Consider the following 18300-nt stretch of genomic DNA (forward strand, 5'->3'; position numbering starts at 1 on the left):
ACATCACCTATTTATATAAACAAGCATTGAATAAATCCAACACAAACAAGCATTGAAGATCTTAGTTTTACTAACAAGATATTTCACAGGAAATACATTCATCTGATACCGCAACACGATAAATGTCAGAACAGATACTTGCACAACATACATACAGGCAGTGGCAGGTCTAACGAGGAAGACAACATCTTATTTGGCCAACACATCGTCCTCTCAGCAATTTAAATATGCTCACCAGCTCACCTACCTATCAATAACCAAACCCCATAATTTCACTAATGCAGTGTCTCGTTGTTACATAAGATCCATTATAACATTCATTAATATTCAACCTCACCTCACAATAAGAGTTTGGATCATCTATATTCAGGATGATCGGCTGATGAGTCCCAGGTTAAAGAAAAAAAAAAAAGGCCTAAACTCATAGTAAGAGACATCAAAGCATTGCAGCATATAAATGAAACCCAATATAATAAAAAACATACATCTATTCTCGGTAATAAACTTGACAAGAAAATGACAGCTATATAATGCTTGAACGGCTTGAAAAACTTCATCACATTTGACATGTAAGCCAAAAACTTATGTACTAATACTGGTAAGGGGGGAAATATCACCATCTTGCCTTACGTGACTTCTGAGTTCTGAAATAGACATCCATTTCGGTCAAACGGGCTTCTTTGATGACCCATACATTCACCGGGATTAGCAAATGATGATGCTACACCAGAAGTAACTCTGCAATGGCGATGCTGACATATTGTCACAGTCAATCAGACATATCTTCCTCCCCACTGAACTGATCTATATCTTCTGTTCTCTGAAATTTATGCTGCCTTTCAAGGTCATCATCCATTGAGGAACGTCCTCGCTTTATGTTCCTGACATCCAGTTTTTCCTATAGTACATTTTCAGAATTATTAGGATGATTTCAAAATATAATGTAACTGCACTAAGATAAAGATTTCTGAAATAACAGATGCACCATTAGTATCATGCAAGCATTAGTCCATAACAAACACATGTTACCTATATCGTCCCGTGCAGAACTGCAAAGATTTGAAACAACGAATTTCTACCAATAAGAGAATATCTCTATACAAGAAACAAAAGATGACAGTTTCAAAGTTTCAAGGTTTCTTAACAATATGTAATTGTTACTCTGCATATAGAGAACACATGTTAGATTCAACAGACTTGAGTAAGAGCTATATTTAACATTCAAGAGGATTTAAATCTATATCCACCCATACACTTAATCATCTTGGGTTTAGTATGCACTCAGAATTCCTAAGAGGTTCAAAGAACTAAATCATTAAGTAAATATTCTAACATACAGACAATATTTAAACATCATATCTATATAATCATGAAATTGCATGCCCAAATATCAATTAAGACATTAAGTTCAATGAACTTACAGAAACAATAAATGTATCAAGTATCCAAAATCAAGAGGGTAGGTTTCCAAAATTTCAAAGAAGACTATTTTAATGTATTCAGATTTCAGAATCACTTGGTAACAATCAAAGAACTAATAGAAAGAAAAGACCTTTGTGTACTCAGATCAGTAAAATGAAAACTTTATTTGCCTATCAGTAGGAACCTCATGTCTGCCTAGATATTTAAACTGTGATTGCTATAGATAATAGTATCCTATATAAAGTTAGATTTTCTCAATATTACCAAGAAAATTTCAGTGTTATTTTCCTTGCCAATATATAAAAGTTGTGTTCTCGAGTAAATCCGCCCATTTGGCCCAGGAATAGATGTTCTTTTATCTTTTTCTGGTCAGTGTGAAGATCAGTAAGAGCAGGAAGATGGGTAACTTGATAGTGAAAATGTTTTGGGATGCTCTTAATTTCCATTCAGGAGAGCTTGAAGAAGGCCAGGAATAAGAAGAATAGCCCAAACTGGAGACTAGGACAACAAAGGCCACTGCAATGCCTTTCTCCAATAGAGAGGCAGTGTGCAGGGTGCCTACAACAATATATTAGATTCAACTAAGCATAATTATTCCAAAATGTAAAACAATTTATATATGTAGACCTTATCTATGAATACAAGAATGCAAATAGAGATGAAGCTATGCCTGTCAAGAAAACATAGATGGACATCTGCAAGTATATGCATAGGCACCTGGTTGCACATACTATTCTTAGCCACTAGTAAGGCATCGTAAGATAAATAACTGCTCTCAACATACATATATATATATATATGTATATATATATGTATGTATATATATATGTATGTATATATATATGTATGTATATATATATATATATGTATATATATATATACATATATATATTTATATACATATATATATTTATATACATACATATATATATATATACATACATATATATATATATACATACATATATATATATATACATACATATATATATATATACATACATATATATATATATACATACATATATATATATATACATACATATATATATATACATACATATATATATATATACATACATATATATATATATACATACATATATATATATATACATACATATATATATATATACATACATATATATATATATACATACATATATATACATATATATATTCATATACATATATATACATATATATATTCATATACATATATATATACATACATACATACATATATATATATATATATGTCTATATATATATATATATATAATCTCAATATACATACATAAATAAACACATACTTCCACACACGCACACACACGCACACACATATGTTGCATGAACAGAATTTAAACACAACTGTAAAAGTAACACAGTTATACGAATGTTTGTGGCTTATGAGAACATCTCATGCATCTTATATTACATTATGAACATGAGAAACCATGACAACATGTGTGAGCATGCGAACATCTATACACTTCATCTAATATGTGACGTATGAACGGATAAATCATATCCACTTCTTATTTTAACGGTAAATAAATATGTACTCTTAATACTAAACACATGGTGATATTATCTGAATGTTCCTGTAATGCACCATGTTATGTTTATATGCTCCCTGAAGTTAAAGCCTTAAAGGTAACAACACTTGGATCACAACATACTCAAACAATATGCAGCAACAGGACTATTTAATGTTACCAACAAAAGCAAGGTGAACACCAGCTAACAAACAATCAAACAGTCTGATGGCTAGATATTTCATCTGTGTGTAAGTTTATTACTAGAAAGCACAGCCATAACTTATGAAGCTATTGAATCTAGAAAGTGACTGATTCCTAGGAAATTGCAGTGTAGAACATAATTAAAAAACATGATCTATGGAGCATTGTAGCAGGAATTCAGAACTGAAATTTTCTATACATTATTTCTAGATGCTTCCCCATATTCGTTTGGTTCTCCATATGTAGTAGTTGATTTCTTCCTCACAGTCACCCTTGATGGCACTGGAAACTGCTCGATCTCATCACCAGACCTTCCCTCTTTTGCCTTCTTCTTTTGTAAAACAAGCTTTGTAGGCAAGGGCTGCATAGTATGAAGTATTATGCATCAAACGATTGTTACATCCTCTAACTCAAAATTGACTAAGATAACTATACCAAGTAGCGGGCATCTTTTTCTCCAAAAGTTACGAAGTACGTTGTTGGATCATCAGCATCATCACCTCTTACCTGCAACATACAGAAGGAATTTGTTTAGGAAAATATGATTTTTTTTTTTTTGCCCTTAAATGGTCATGAAACAAATTTTTCTATAATGCAATCTTGGATCTGTAGCCTGTACAACAAATGAAGAGTATTAATCATAGGAGAGGAACAAATTTGAAACATACATCCCAGTGATATTCTCTAACCCAGGAGTATGATGTATCTTCATTTTCAGATTTTAAGTCCTTGTACAACTGCCAATGGTAATGAACAATGTCAGAGTGATGCTACAACTTATAAACAGTTTATTGAAGGAATATTTAATGCAATTCAACAATTTCTAGAAAACAAGTAAAACTAAATTATTGCAACATAACTGGTAAGCCATTCACCCTAACAATGCAGAGCGTCACAAATGAACTGGCAAGGTAACAAACAATATTATATACCTCATCCGGTTGAGGAACCATGTACGCAAGAAACTTCTCAGGATTCATTGGATCTGAGCCATTGGCTATGAAGCTCTTCATTATAGCCTACAAAATAAAAAAGACCAAAAATGTAGGCTAATGTAAAATTAAGATTTAAAAAAAAATTATATGCTGCAAGCCAGTTTAACAAATACATTGTAATAATTGTCACCCACAAGTTAACACCAACAATTAATGATATTCATAGACACTGATGTATAGAATAATCTGACACAAGATCACTTCACACGATTATTACTCTAGGACCACAGCATACAAAAAACAATAACAATTTTGTTTCAGATTGAGGTTAAAACATTTTATATTAGAGAACTTATAATGACTAAAGTTCAAGATGAAATAGAAGTTAAAGGAGAAATTTGTTCTACAAAAGGGTTTCTTTCACATATTTGACATGATAAAATTATGAAGAATAGAATCCAGCATCCAAAACTAGCCAGCAATAGCGCATACAATGTTACGATATCACCACTTGAAAAAGAAAGTTTCAAGACCAGGATCATATCAATAGTTGCATGTTCTAATTGTCAAAAGCTGAGGCTCATGGGTGGCACATTTGATCATGCCTCCTCATCCTGACTACAACATACTATGTCAGTGTGAAGCAGGCACCACACAAGGAATCTTACCTGCTTATGCTGTCACAGCCCAGAAAAACCACATGCGTCCCACCCAACTCTCAGCAAAGAAACAAAAAGAAAAAGAAAAAAATTCTCAAGCCTTGTTCTTTGAAGTTAGGTATGGTCTTGACATATGTACAAGACAGCCCACACCAGATGTTGGATAACTTGGGTGTATGACAAACACATGCCCATAAATTAACTTGGGTGTATAACAAATACTTTTTTACATCCAAAACTGGTCAAACAATTGACATTCAGAAAATTCCCTTTTCAATACAGCCAAAAGTTAAACTTCAAAAATCAACCAGAATATCACAAATAACTGAAGCTGCCAAATATTTTAATACGGCCATCAGCCAAAACCAAAGGCAGACTGAAATTCAATCAATCCTGCTGATTAACTAAAACATTTATTATACAACCATTCAACTTTCTAAATCCTCCATATATGGCCTTGGATCTTATTTCAGTCTTTGTGTGGTTCTTCAGTTGGTAGCCTAGCAGCTCTCATTCAACAGAGGGGAGATTACAGCATAAAACTGAAGATCAACTGATACAACCTACCAGGTTGTTTTTAATCAATAACCATGATTCTGTCAGTCTAAAACAAAATTTATATGCTAAAAATAGATTCCCCAATTAATAAAAAGACTAATTTACTTTAAAAAAATATTGAGCTCACTCATACATCTAAAAACAACAAACAACCAGAGAATAGAAAGCATATTGATAGCATCTGAACTTGCATGCAAGTTCATACTAGAGAACATATGAAAAAAATTCACCTGAGACTCGAGCTCATCACGGATAGACCTGTCTAGCTTGTTATATTGTTCTGAATCAGCAGTTGGATCTCCATCAAAATTTACCATAACAAATTGGTCTTCGCACCTGGCATGGTGAGCGAGTCCACTCAGTTATGACTAATATTAATTTTTTTGCAGACATCAATTAGATAAATAGAAATGATAACAAAATAGTCCAAAATTAGATTGATCAAAATGTTTAATCTAACATATTCTTCAAGAGAAGTTAAATTATAGATTACATGTGAATCAATTAAAAAAGCAAAACTAATTCCCAAGGTGAAAAAGGATTTCGATGATAGAAAAACAATCAACGCTATCCATTTGTCAAAATTGTATAATAAATCTAATTTTGCATCAGTTAAGCAGACACCGTGCAACCCACATATTGTCCTGTGAAAAATCATGCTTCAGTTGCTCAAGTTTTAATTTGTAATCACTAATGAAGACCTTCAACATACTGGTGGAAGTCCAATATAACTTTTGGATTTTCTTCTTCCAAGAATATAACAAGGAACCCAATAACAGTTATCACTACTGAATATTCATGCATCTCATGCATGATCATGCTAATGAAAAAAAGTGTATAATACAATTAGCTGCTCAGATGAAGAGAGATTCATAAATAACTATGGCCATTATGACTGGTAGTGAGACTGAAATAAGTAGCTGGCATAAATGAAAAGTACAAACCGGTCAAAATCTGGTAACAAAGGCAAAATATCCACAGCTTCTAATTCAGGCTTCGTTTGATGGACAGGGGGCAGTTTGGCTGCCCTGAAAGATTCTTCGATGGTTTGTATTTGTCTATCCCTGACATAATAAAGAAGGGATCAAACAGAAACATAAGGCAGTGCTCCTGATCCCAGTAAAGGGCATCATAAAAAATATGTAAATTGACTTAACATTTAACATGTCAATATACCTATTGTTAAGATTCTCCAAGAAAAGATTTCGACCTTCTTTTGATTCTCGTATTTCTTTTGCTTGTTTCTCAGTAAGAGACTGCAATTCCAGATCAATTAGCATGTTTGTGTACTAAGCTACTGGCAGTAAAAATAAACCCTAAAATATCACACTGTAGTATGTTCTGTACCATTTTTGCAGCTTCCATGCTGATGGGAGAAATGTATTGAGTCTTAACCAACCATGAAACACCTTTATCTGTAGGTCGCTCTTTCCTTCTTATACCTCCTTGCTTGATAGGAGTTACTACCTCGTCGTCAAGCAGTAACTCTTCATCTTCGGGAGAAAGGGCAGTACGAACAGCGGAAGGACTAGAGAAGCATATAAACACGTTATCTGAGACACTAAAGACATTCATTATGGTATAGAAAAATCAAGTGCAAAGCTCTAAAATCTCACTTGTATACACTCATATCAAGTAGGTCAAGAGGTACCCCAAGATCTTGTTCAACATAGAGTTTAGGCTTGTGCATTTTCTCTAAGGATGTGATTGTATATTTGGTATATCTGCCAACAGAGAGACATAATTCTCATGTATTAAAATTTGAATAAAGTAAAAATCTCCACCAGTAAATTCCAAGGAGAAAAAACAGATAAAAATGATGGATAATGTTAGCAGTACAAATTTGGGTCATAAAACATCACATAAATAAATTGTTCAACAGTTGCAAAAAAAAACAATTCTCCAACAATGAACTCAACATAACAATATTCACATAGCATATTTCATTTTTTAACCACCTGCTACTGTCGGTGACCACTGTTCATATTTCCACAAGAAAAGGGTACTCGTGCATAATGCAACCAACAACTTAAGTTTCAAATTTAAGTACAAAACTAATCCCTGAATTTGAATATGCTGGATTAAAAGAAAAAAATTATGAGAGTCAAGCAAAAGCCATGAACTTCTTTTAAATTGTTAATCTTTTTTTATATCTATGTCTATATTAAGCCAAAATGAGAAATTTGAAAGAGCAAAATATGATACATACCGGTCTTTGTCCTTATGCATAGCTAATAACTTTGGTTGTGCGGTTGGATCTGGCAAGTCATTTCTAAACCTGGATTTAAAAAATGAATGAGTGACAAATAATGCAAGACATGACAAGGAAAGAAGGAGGCCTATTTGCAATTGTTAAAGTCATATTATAAATTGACATCAAAGAAAAGATGGAGCATCTGCAGGCAAGGAAGTATACATCTGTCAAGGCTTCTTCCCAAATAATGAATAAATAATTTATAGAGCAAAGTCAACAGATTTTACTTAGTTTTAACTAGAATTGATGCTGAGGATGAATATATCACCTTATCAATAAGTATAGTTAATCCTGACCAAGGTTCTACATATAATGCCAATACCGATGGCAGATATTGGTGGTCAAACAGACTGGAAAATACCTATTGGCACATATTGGCTCGACCAGCATTTGAAACCTTAATCCGAACACAAATCAACTTCTGACTGAACTAAATCAGGCCCTTACATAGTATTATTAAGCATGTCATTAACAAAATGATTCACCACAGGTAAAAGAAGTCCAAAAGATACAAGATAACATAAAGTTGTGTGTCGTAGTTGAGTGCTAAGGTTCAGTTGATGTCATCAAAGATGTCCAAACCAAACTTGGTATATACTCAAATGACCTAGTTCAAATGAAATTGATCCCAACTACCATGTAGGATATAAAATTGAGGCATAACTTGCAGTTATCATGGCTCAGCTTTTACTTTAAATAAAATTTATATAGACAAAAGGACATCTAAAATATCCCCAGGGGTTATTCCAGAATATACATGTCTGAACACGACTGTCTGCAATTCCAGCACCATGGCTGATTCAAGAAAACAGATCCAAAATTGTGTTGATGGGTCAATCATCTGTTACAGCGCAAACTGAGAGGTAATGCATGTAACAGATAACTTGTGCTGATCCTAGCTATCATATTTTTCAGTATGCAATCAACATTCTCTAAACAAGCAAATGTATAAACCAGAAGAACAATGTTCCAGTTATTAGAAAGATAATCTGAAAGAATTAGATCAAAATCAAATTATACAAAGGAGCAACCACAGCAAGAGTACTATAGTTTGCAAATGGAAAATAGTAGATTCTTGCTTGACAAATCTTTATCCATAATAGTACTTTCCATAACAAGTACGTGAGGAAAGAAAATCCTACTCACTTCATCTTGCAGATGAAAGTTGTAGGCTTTTTCAATCGGTTTTCGATCCTTTCCCCACTCAGGAATGGGGTTGTCCGGCGCTCTGCTATACGAGACCCAGTGATGGAGCCATGTGGCCTTGCGCTGCCTGACACCATCATCTGGGTCTTTTGCAGCACAGTGGCTTGTGATTGCTTCAGCAAAAGCTGCCTCTTCTCCTCCTGCTTCTGCTTCTCATACTCTCTCCTTTTCCTCAACCTCCTCTCCTCCTCAGTCTCCACCCTCATCGAGGTCCCATTGGGGCCTCCAGGTTGGACCGAAACCCTTCCAGCGGGAGGTGCAGAAGGAGGCTTCTGCTGCTTGGGCGGGAGAGATAGCTTCTGCTGCCTCCCAGGGGGCAGGGCCTCTCTAGCGCCCTGATGACGTTGACCCACGTCTGGTGGCACCAACGGGGACTGGTTGGACGAAGGAGGGGGAGGGGGCGGGACTGACGGAGGGGGGATGGGGGGCGGCGGTGGGGGAGGGACGGAAGGGTTTGGCGGCGGGGAGGAAGGCGGAGGGGGCGGTGGGGGCGGCTGGGCCGGAAGGTTATAGTGAGGAGGGTACTGGGAAGAAGGATAAGACATCGACGGCTGCGGCTGCGGCTGCGGTGGGAGGTGGGGTGGAGGCGGGGGTGGTGGATAGGAGGCCGAAGGTGGCGGCGGTGGCGGTGCCTGATGAAGATGAGGGGCGTACGGATACTGCTGCTGCGGCCCGGGCGGCAGCGGCTGCTGCTGGCCGGCGGGGGGGTTAAAGGGGCCAGCGAAACCGTGGCGGGAGGCCGAGCCGGGCGGAATCCGGCCATAACCAGACACGGCGGAGGCGGCGGCGGGGCCGGAGCCAGGGTAGTTACGGTGCTGGGGGTAGGGCTGGAACTGCGGGTTCATAGGCGGCGGGAGGGTAGGGGGAGGCGGAAGAGCGCTCTGGTTCGGCGGGGGAGGCTGCGCTGCAGCAGGCGGCGGGGGAGGGTGGAAGGGCCTGAAGGAGGCCATTCCCGGCGACCTAGATACTTCGATCGACGCAGACGATGGCTTCTTGAAGCCGAGAATTAGGTTAAAGATGAAGAGATAGGGGAAGGGAAGGGAAGGGAAGGAACGAAGAGGAGGAACGAACTACTAAAAAGGAGGTAGAGACGGCGGCGGCGGTGGTGATGGAGAAGATGGGGCGGAGGGTGACGATGGCTGGTAGCAGAAGCGGGTGGAAGTCCGCAAAGTCTGTGATGTAGGAATCGCCGGAGGTGAAGGAAGGAGAAAGATGTGACCTCGAAAGGAAATCGATGCGGTGTCGTCGGATGGAATTGGATCGGGTGGGTTGTATCGGGTCGGGCGCTCGAGTTTAACTTCCAATTTGTTGATTCGATAATTAATTAATTTATTATTATTATCATTATTATTCTTTCTGCTGGTGTTATTATTTGGTGAAAATATTAAGTCTGTTTTTTTTTTGTTTTTTTTTTTGTTTTCATAGGAAGTGGGGCTGACTTTATTTTCAGAATTATTTACAAGTAAATTATTTTTGTTTGTTTTTCTAATACTAGGAATGCCTACTTATCTATTTCTTTTTCATTCTTTTTTTTTTACCATTATTATAGTGTTTTTGAATAATACGAGAAAATAAATACTGGGTATAAAAAACATTACCATATTTTCCTGGTACTATGTTATAATGATGTTATCCTAATATTGTATAAAAACATTATAGCATAGTATAAAAATTTCATTGCAGTGTTTTCTTGACATTAGTATAGTGTAACATGTTTACTCGATTCACCCTATGGATGGATCGATCCCTAAGAAAGAAAATAAGATGGATGATTGACTAAAAATTTTCTTCTTTCTCGTCGATTCACCCAAAATGTTCTAATAGAATCATATTTGACTGGCTCATACCAATCCAACGGGAGCTTAGAAAGATCCGAAACATTATTATCCCTAATTTGAAATCGATTGGATTCAACGGCTTATCCGTGAGATTACTTTTAGAATCTAAAAATTAAATCATACCCTAATTATATATTATCATACGTGGTTAACTACCTTTAGTATTTCGGTCCTTACACATTGAAAAATTGTATTGTAAAATATCTATGTTAATTTATCCTAGCATCATCGATTTTACCAACAAAAACATAAAGATAAAAGGTAAAAAAATAATTTTAATATTTCAATTAGTGGTGGCCTATGACGATGCTACTGAGTATCACAAGTAGTTATTGTGGATGAGAAGAGCGACTGCGAAAGGTGAGAGTCACTCGACAACTATGTCAACGTCGATACAGATGCAGAGCGACACTATTCGACATCTGCATCGATGGCCCCTTCATCGCTCGATAGCTACATCCACTCTGATACAAATGCAGAAAGGCGAAAGGGTAACTTGACAATTGTGACAATATCCATGTAAATACAAAGCAACCCTCACATCTCCTTACCGCTCTCCTCATCCACAAAATCATTCGCATCACTAATTGAAACATTAAAATTATCTTTTTATCCTTTAATTTTATATTTTCGTTGATAGAATCGATGACGCTATGATAAATAAAATTAGATGTTTCACTTTCATAACTACAAGATACTAATATAACTTTTTAAAATGTATAGATTGGGATGCTAACGTAACTAAATAAGTATGGAAAGTAAACTGTCCGCTGGGTTAGAGCAGTCGTAAATTCTTATTCTGAAGGTGGATTTAGAGCAGACGATGCTTTTGTGTGCAGTCAGTCTTTGAGCTCAGGCTTTGTTCGGTCAAAATCGAACTGGTATGAAGGATGCTGGATCTTTCCATACAAAACACCCGTCGGCACAGCTCATTCTCGAGATGATGATGACGATATATGATGGATGGACTATTGGCTTTTAATCGGGTGCCTGCTCGGAGGAGGCCGAAGCACTTTGCTAAGCTACAAATTAACCATTCTGTTGCTTCTTAGCTTTAAAATTGAGGAATCCAAAAAGTAAAAGTGTGATTTGTATGCTTGCTGCGATACAAACAAGTAAAAGTGTGGATGAAGAAAGGAGAAGCAATTAGTACTAGTGTTTACGGGATAAAAAGAATTACTAAATAAGAAACATGAGGAAGCAATCATTGGGAATTTAGTATTCTAGCTAGCTGGCTGGCTGGCTTCCAAAAGGCAACAAACACTGTCTCAGCCACCGGGTTGTTTTCCTTCTCAGTCCTTCGATTATTTACGATTTGCTTCTTAGTCTTGATTTGTATTAGCAATTATTTCATGCTTAATAGTTTGATTCCATTCTAGTCTTTTGAATTTTTGAAGCTTTTTTTCTATTATCTTATCTCTTTAGATAAAATAATTATAATTCATTAGATAAACAACCCATAAAAGATATGATAATACATATTTGAATGGATATTATAATTAATATATTAAAAAAAAAAGATATGATAATACATATTTCATGCTTAATAGGTTGGCAATACCAACCTAGCAATCAGATTCTGCTGGGTAAATCCTAAGCTTCATCTTGTTGTTCAAAACCCTGCACATCAGCTTGTTTTTGCTGCTGCCACTGATGAAGAGATGACTTCAAATGTCATGAGCTTACATACTTCTATTTCCGAGTACTAGAAGAAAAGATCTTATGACACTATCATAAGATCACACACAAAGGCTCAATCTTGTACATACAGATGAACAGGCAGGATAATAATTTGCATGCACAAACAAAAATAATATACATCAGAAAAACTAAACTCCAAGGAATACTTTCTTTATATACTAAGGAAGAAATTTATAGAGCTACCTGACATTTATACAGCTGGATAGTTCATGCTCCTCCATATCCTGAGACACAGCAGCAAGATGACCACCAAGAAAACCAAAAAAATCATGTAAGCGACAACCGACTGGTTCCTTGGTGCCTTTCGATTTGAAGGGTATGTCGGTATATTGCCACTGTCATTTGTCGACGTTCTTCTCGACCTGAGCACAGATTTGGATTTTTGGTACTTACTCGATGTCTCATCTGCATCTGAAACAAAAAGAAGGCATAGCCTGTGAATTGAACCAGAACACTACAAGAGGAGAGGATCAGTGTTGATCTTGTTTACCATGAATAGATAAGTCCTCAAGCTTGTCAAGAAAAGCAGGCAATCTACTCTCCTCACTTTCAGATATGCCATCATCCGCATGGTCTCCTGCCTGCAGACAGAAGTGTTTCATCTATTTGTTATTATGGTATAAATAAGCGAACCTAGTCGTATAGATAATGACAAAAGAATCCTCACCTCTGTTCTTCCAACTTTATCCTCAAAATTGCTTCTGATACTTGATTCACCATCAGAAATGGATCCAAATTGAAGCTCATTATGTCGAGTGAATTCACTTAATGTTTGAACCTCCTGCGTAGATAATTTATTTGCAGAATGCTGCACTTGCTGAGCCCTAATCTTAATTCCAGAATCCATAAGATCATCCCTATTTGTCACATTCTTCTCGGATATAGCTTCCTCCATGCTATAAAACAATTCCCGTTTTGCTTCTGCAGTTGATTCTTTGTCTCGATCATCATTCGTACTGCTCAATTCATCACTAGCACTACCAAATTGTACCTTCCTAATTGAACTTTGCAAACGAAGCCTTCTTCCTGCAGTACCCTGCTTCAATAATAAATTGTCTGAATTTGGTTGATACTGCTGTGCCTGACGACTCCTAATCTGGATTCCAGTCCCCTCAAGATCATCCCTACAATCAGATATAGGATTCTGGCTACCCAGTTCCTCCAAGCTGTTAAACAAATCTTGCAAGGATTCTGCACCATAGTCCACCGAATACACATCTGGCCCACTAATGTCATAAGGAAGCAGACTTGCATTTTCATATAGAGTACTCAACTGCATCGTTGCGCCAGGAGAAACAACAGAACCATCTATCTGCAAGGAATCAGTTGGCAGAAGAGATGACCCACAGCACCAATCACAAGTTTCCAAATCTGCAGCATGCTGAATTAAAAAAAGAAATTGCAATTAGAAACTTTACTCATAATTTTTTTCTAGTCACTGCTCAATTTACAACGCAGGCATCCTTACCTGCAGTAAACTCGGTTCAGTCTCAATATCACTACTTGAGTCACCATCCCTGTGTGATGCTGAGTCCCAGGGACTGTGTTCAGGTAAACTCTCAGCAAATGGTTCTTTTGGAATGATTGATGCACCAGAAGAACAATCATCTACACTGAGTATTGAATTTAAGATTGCATCCAGATCATCACCAACAGTACTATCAACCGGATATAATCCTATATGTAATTCCTCATTGATATCGCTAAGTAAAGGATAACTTGAGTGAGGCATAATTTGGGAACTGATATTAGGGACACCATGACCTATCTGTGCAAACTCCTGGTCGCAAAATTTGGCGAAAGCATCTTGCGGCGGATCAGCCTGCAGTTTGTGTAGTAGACCTGAGTGTGGAGAAGGTAAGATCAACAAAAGTGAACATTACAAATTCTCATTTTAACCGCACCTTTTCTCTTGCTTTCGCCTCTTCATCAGGTGAATCCAAATTGAAACAATTCATCTCTGGTTTCACAGAGACTCTAGTTGAACCATCAGTTTTACCAGTCAACCACATCTCAATATCGGCAGGTTGCTTTTGAACAGAATCAGGCATAGATTGTGGCTCTTCTTGCAAGTCCGACTCTGGAGAGTCATGATTCATCTGGGTTTCAATTTCTTCCGTCATATCTGCATCATGCTGGGTATCGCCAGGGGAGAACCCATTTACCTCCATCTCTTCGGCATTGGTGCTTGAAATCCTCTCTTCTGGCTTTTTAAATAAGCGATAAAGAACATAACCACCCTAAAATAAACAGTAAAATATACACAAAAAAAAAAAAAAAAAAACACACCATCAGTATAGCAAGATCAACGACAACCAAAATTTTAAGAAAGCTTCACGCAAACAGACTATTAAAGTCCAAAGTAAAGCATAGGTCATGATGAAGAAGCGAAGAAAACACAATCATTTTTTTTTCACCGAACAATCAATTATACTCCATTGCATGGCTACGAACCTATCATAGAAACTTAAGTAACAGTAGCACCTAGACTAAAAGATTGGGAGAATCCGAGCAGAAAGAATGACTGCAAAAGCAGAGCTGCAGACCTGATCGCCAGACTCGAACTCAAGCTCGGTAGTGCGGTACTCATGCATAATCCAGTTAGTCCGGACGCCATGGGGAGCTCGCCCCCGATGAAAGACCAGCGTCTTCTTCATGCCGATGATTGTACTCTTCGCCGCGGAAGACTTGGAACGTATGATCCGGTCCTTCCCCGTGGCCTTCCAGTAGCCGGCCTCAGTGGCCCGGTTAGACCTGTGACCATTGGGATACTTACGATCCTTGGGCGCAAAGAAGAACCACTCGGGATCGTTCGACCTAATTAGGGATTTTTCTGCGACCAAGATTAACTTTTTACGACAAAAGAAATTCCCATCAGAACCGAACAAAAACTAAGTGAAACGAGAAGCACCTGGAAGATCCCACGGCTCGCACTTGCAGACATCGATCTCGGGAATCACCTGCATCTCGGACTTGATCCGGCCAGTGATTTTTCGCTTGAGGTAGTGGTTGACGAGCTCCTCGTCCGTGGGGTGGAATCGGAACCCTAGGGGGAGCGAAGCCAGAGCAATTGCCGCCATCGCCCGCGATCTCCTCCAACTCCTGCTCCTCCGATGCTCTTAGCTAAAGATTACCACAGTTCCAAATGGAATTGAGAGCTTTATCGCGTCGAATGCAGCAAACCTGGAAACAATACTATCCTTCAGCTGTGTAACCGACCGCTTAGGGTTTGGGGGAAAAGAAATGTGAACTTTACCGACCATTCACCGTGGGGTAAGCGAAGAGCGTAGCACTTTGGCCATGGCATTAGAGAACTCTGTAGGATGTACCCACGCATAAAATACCCCTGTACGGAGGCTGAAACCACCGGATGTGCCATCATGAGCTTTCGTGTAACTCTTCGTTCTTTGAAGATGATGCTGGGTATCCAGGTAAATTTGGTCAAACAGGGGGAGGACAATTTGGTCATACGACTATCCAGCCTAGGATCGACACGTGGTGACGAAAATGATAGAAAACCGCAAGGGCCGGGCCCATATCGATCCAACGATAGACCTGCCGCGGTTTCACCACCACGTTACCGCGTGGTGGAGCTGTGCCCTGCGGCCAACGCGACTCGGGCGTTCCCCACGTCGGGCCTCGGACGATGTGTCCTCCCGTGGGTGGGTCAACACGTGCGTACGGTATCCCAGGTCGAGACGTCACGTGACAGGGAGAGCGATCGACGAGAGGAAGATAAAGGAGATAAAGGGGGAGACGCGTGGCTACGTGGGTGGAAAAATCACGTGAAATAAAGCGGTCACGTGAGACAAAGAAAAGGTTTCGCTGGTCTCGAGGGTGGCTTTTAGACCAGTAGCCGCCCGGAATATTCCTTTAAGGACATTCAATAAGAATTATGAATGATAATAAGGTATTTTAAAGTATTTTACATTAAAAAAAAATTCTAGTATTGGACTTTTAGGCGATAGCAGCCTCCTAATTGATTTTTTATTTGAGACTTTTTTTTTTCATCGTCAGTTTAACAAAAATATCCTTTGTTGGTCACACAATCGCCTCCGCCCCTACTCTCGCTTTGAGTAGCACCACCCCATCCTCCACCCTTCATCCTCCAAAGTTGTCATCGCTCCACCTTAATCCCGTTTGAAGTTCACATATTTCGAAAGGATAAAATCGTGTAAGCACGTTCATCGTCCAAAATAGATAATTCCTCGCGAATCTACGAGCCACACCAATGATCACCTACTTATCAATTAATTTAATTATTAAAATATCTTATTATATATGTTTTTAATGCGAGTACAAGATGATTAATTAATTTAATCGGATCTTATTAGATATGTTTCTAATAAGAGTCTCTTATCTGAGAGATATTCAAATCAAATTTTTGATCTTCATCATCTAACATTTGTCGTAACTATATCAATTATCACCAATTTGAACTTCATATTCCATCCTAAGTATATGTAAGAATTTAAGAAAGACTATTAATCTTATATTATTTAAACTTCACAATCTTAAAAATAGGAATATGATAGTTCAATGGGTATAAAACATAACCCTGGTATTAGTCGGTCATTGATATAAACTATGATATAACGTATACAACTTACTCGTCAAATATCGAGAGCTCAAATTAAAATCATATAATTTATTTTATCTAAGTATTAGTCTTTGTGATAATATAATAGATCCACTCATCAAGGGTTAATAGGTTCAAAATATCATGTGATAATTTTTTAAAGTTTCAATTAACCTAACAATGAAGACTTTAACTACTAATAGAATGATTATGTGAATGAATTATGTTTTCACCCTTTATGTTTATATATAAAAAAAATATATAGATTAATAACTAATTTGTGTTAGATTATGTGATCTTATTTAATTAGATATGATATATTATACATTTAATTTGATTCTGATTATAATTAAATAAAAGTTCAATTATGATAATATTTAGATAATCGGGAGGGACTCTCTTAATTTTTTTGTTTAACCTCTATGTTTTCACCTATAAATAAATCACCTTGTAGATATGTAGTATATGTTGTAGGTATTATAAATAGATCTTGTTAGTGAAAAAATTGTGCCGTGGTTAGTGAGTTAGCACGACCTGATCCACGGGTCGATGTCGGGAGTTTTCTATCAACTGAGCTGGATACCGAGGTCAATCAGGCCCTCGCGATGGGTGTTGATCAGCGTTCCTTGGTGTGCCAATTCGGATGCTGTGTATGCCAAACTGCGTCTCTCATTCTCCGGGGTGGTTGACAGCTCGTCTTCGCGAGGTGGCCGCGCCCTCAAGAAGGAGTGTTGTTTAGCATTGGTCGGGATCCGGACCGATTGGCTGCTCTCCTTCGTGCACTAGATGACGATTCTCGAGTGGTTGGCAGCTCGCCTTCGTGAGGTGGTTGTGTTTTCCTACAAAAATGACCCTCGTCGGGATCACTTGAGGAGGCCCCTCCAACGAGCAAGTTTGTAGAGTGATCAATTGATTTTTGTCACCCCTTTTTTTTTCCCTCCTAGCCAAATGCTGGCTAGAGGTCTTTATATTACTGTACGTGGGTCGGTCGTACGTAGGTTAGCATGGTTCACGTGCCGAGCAGTATTTTAGTACGGATTCTGACTTGGCGTGTCTTGGGGGCGGCGCTATCTCGGGGCTCTTGAGATCGAGCAGTGCTACGGATTTTAACTTAGCGTGTCTTGGGGTCGATGTTGTCTCAGGGTTCTCGAGGTCGAACAGTACTTTAGTACGGATTCTGACCTGATGTGTCTTAGGGGCCAAAATATGCCGTATCAATAATCAAGCAACGTGTTATTCAAATTGGACGAGTTGCACGTTCAAACCTGGTTAGATTGCATGATTAACAACAATCTTATTAGTTTAGAAGATGATTGAATTACCCGTGTTGTTATAGCAAATTCTTATTAGATTTGTCGAGTCATAGAGTCATGGTTTTGGTCTAATCCTATTGCAAGGTTGTTGGT

At 37.9% G+C, this 18300-nt stretch overlaps 2 protein-coding genes across 6 annotated transcripts; both read right to left on the minus strand.

Annotated features, from left to right (window-relative positions):
• Window positions 1–432: 432 nt before the first annotated feature.
• LOC103977298 (protein PAF1 homolog) lies at window positions 433–10046 on the minus strand. The gene is made up of 12 exons (XM_009392780.3): window positions 8717–10046; window positions 7526–7594; window positions 6933–7040; window positions 6664–6844; window positions 6493–6572; window positions 6261–6380; window positions 5547–5652; window positions 4097–4183; window positions 3833–3901; window positions 3600–3671; window positions 3364–3525; window positions 433–898 (listed from the first exon to the last, which is right to left on the minus strand). The coding sequence occupies exons 1-12, from the start codon at window positions 9724–9726 to the stop codon at window positions 770–772; spliced, it is 2193 nt and encodes a 730-aa protein (XP_009391055.2). The 5' UTR covers window positions 9727–10046; the 3' UTR covers window positions 433–769.
• A 2151-nt stretch (window positions 10047–12197) lies between these two features.
• On the minus strand, window positions 12198–15591 carry LOC135581312 (uncharacterized). 5 transcript variants are annotated; one of them, XM_065111575.1, is made up of 8 exons: window positions 15227–15564; window positions 14862–15148; window positions 14220–14555; window positions 13784–14137; window positions 12983–13696; window positions 12806–12896; window positions 12499–12726; window positions 12198–12264 (listed from the first exon to the last, which is right to left on the minus strand). In XM_065111575.1, the coding sequence occupies exons 1-7, from the start codon at window positions 15393–15395 to the stop codon at window positions 12506–12508; spliced, it is 2172 nt and encodes a 723-aa protein (XP_064967647.1). In that variant the 5' UTR covers window positions 15396–15564; the 3' UTR covers window positions 12198–12264; window positions 12499–12505. The 5 variants fall into 5 exon arrangements, with proteins under 5 accessions (XP_064967647.1, XP_064967631.1, XP_064967638.1 ...); XM_065111559.1 differs by lacking the exon at window positions 12198–12264 and adding an exon at window positions 15576–15591 and having other exon boundaries at window positions 12277–12726; window positions 15227–15498; XM_065111566.1 differs by lacking the exon at window positions 12198–12264 and adding an exon at window positions 12277–12372.
• Between the last annotated feature and the right edge of the window lie 2709 nt (window positions 15592–18300).

The sequence above is a fragment of the Musa acuminata genome, chromosome BXJ1-3, assembly GCF_036884655.1.
Source record: "Musa acuminata AAA Group cultivar baxijiao chromosome BXJ1-3, Cavendish_Baxijiao_AAA, whole genome shotgun sequence".
Taxonomy (NCBI): Eukaryota; Viridiplantae; Streptophyta; class Magnoliopsida; order Zingiberales; family Musaceae; genus Musa; species Musa acuminata.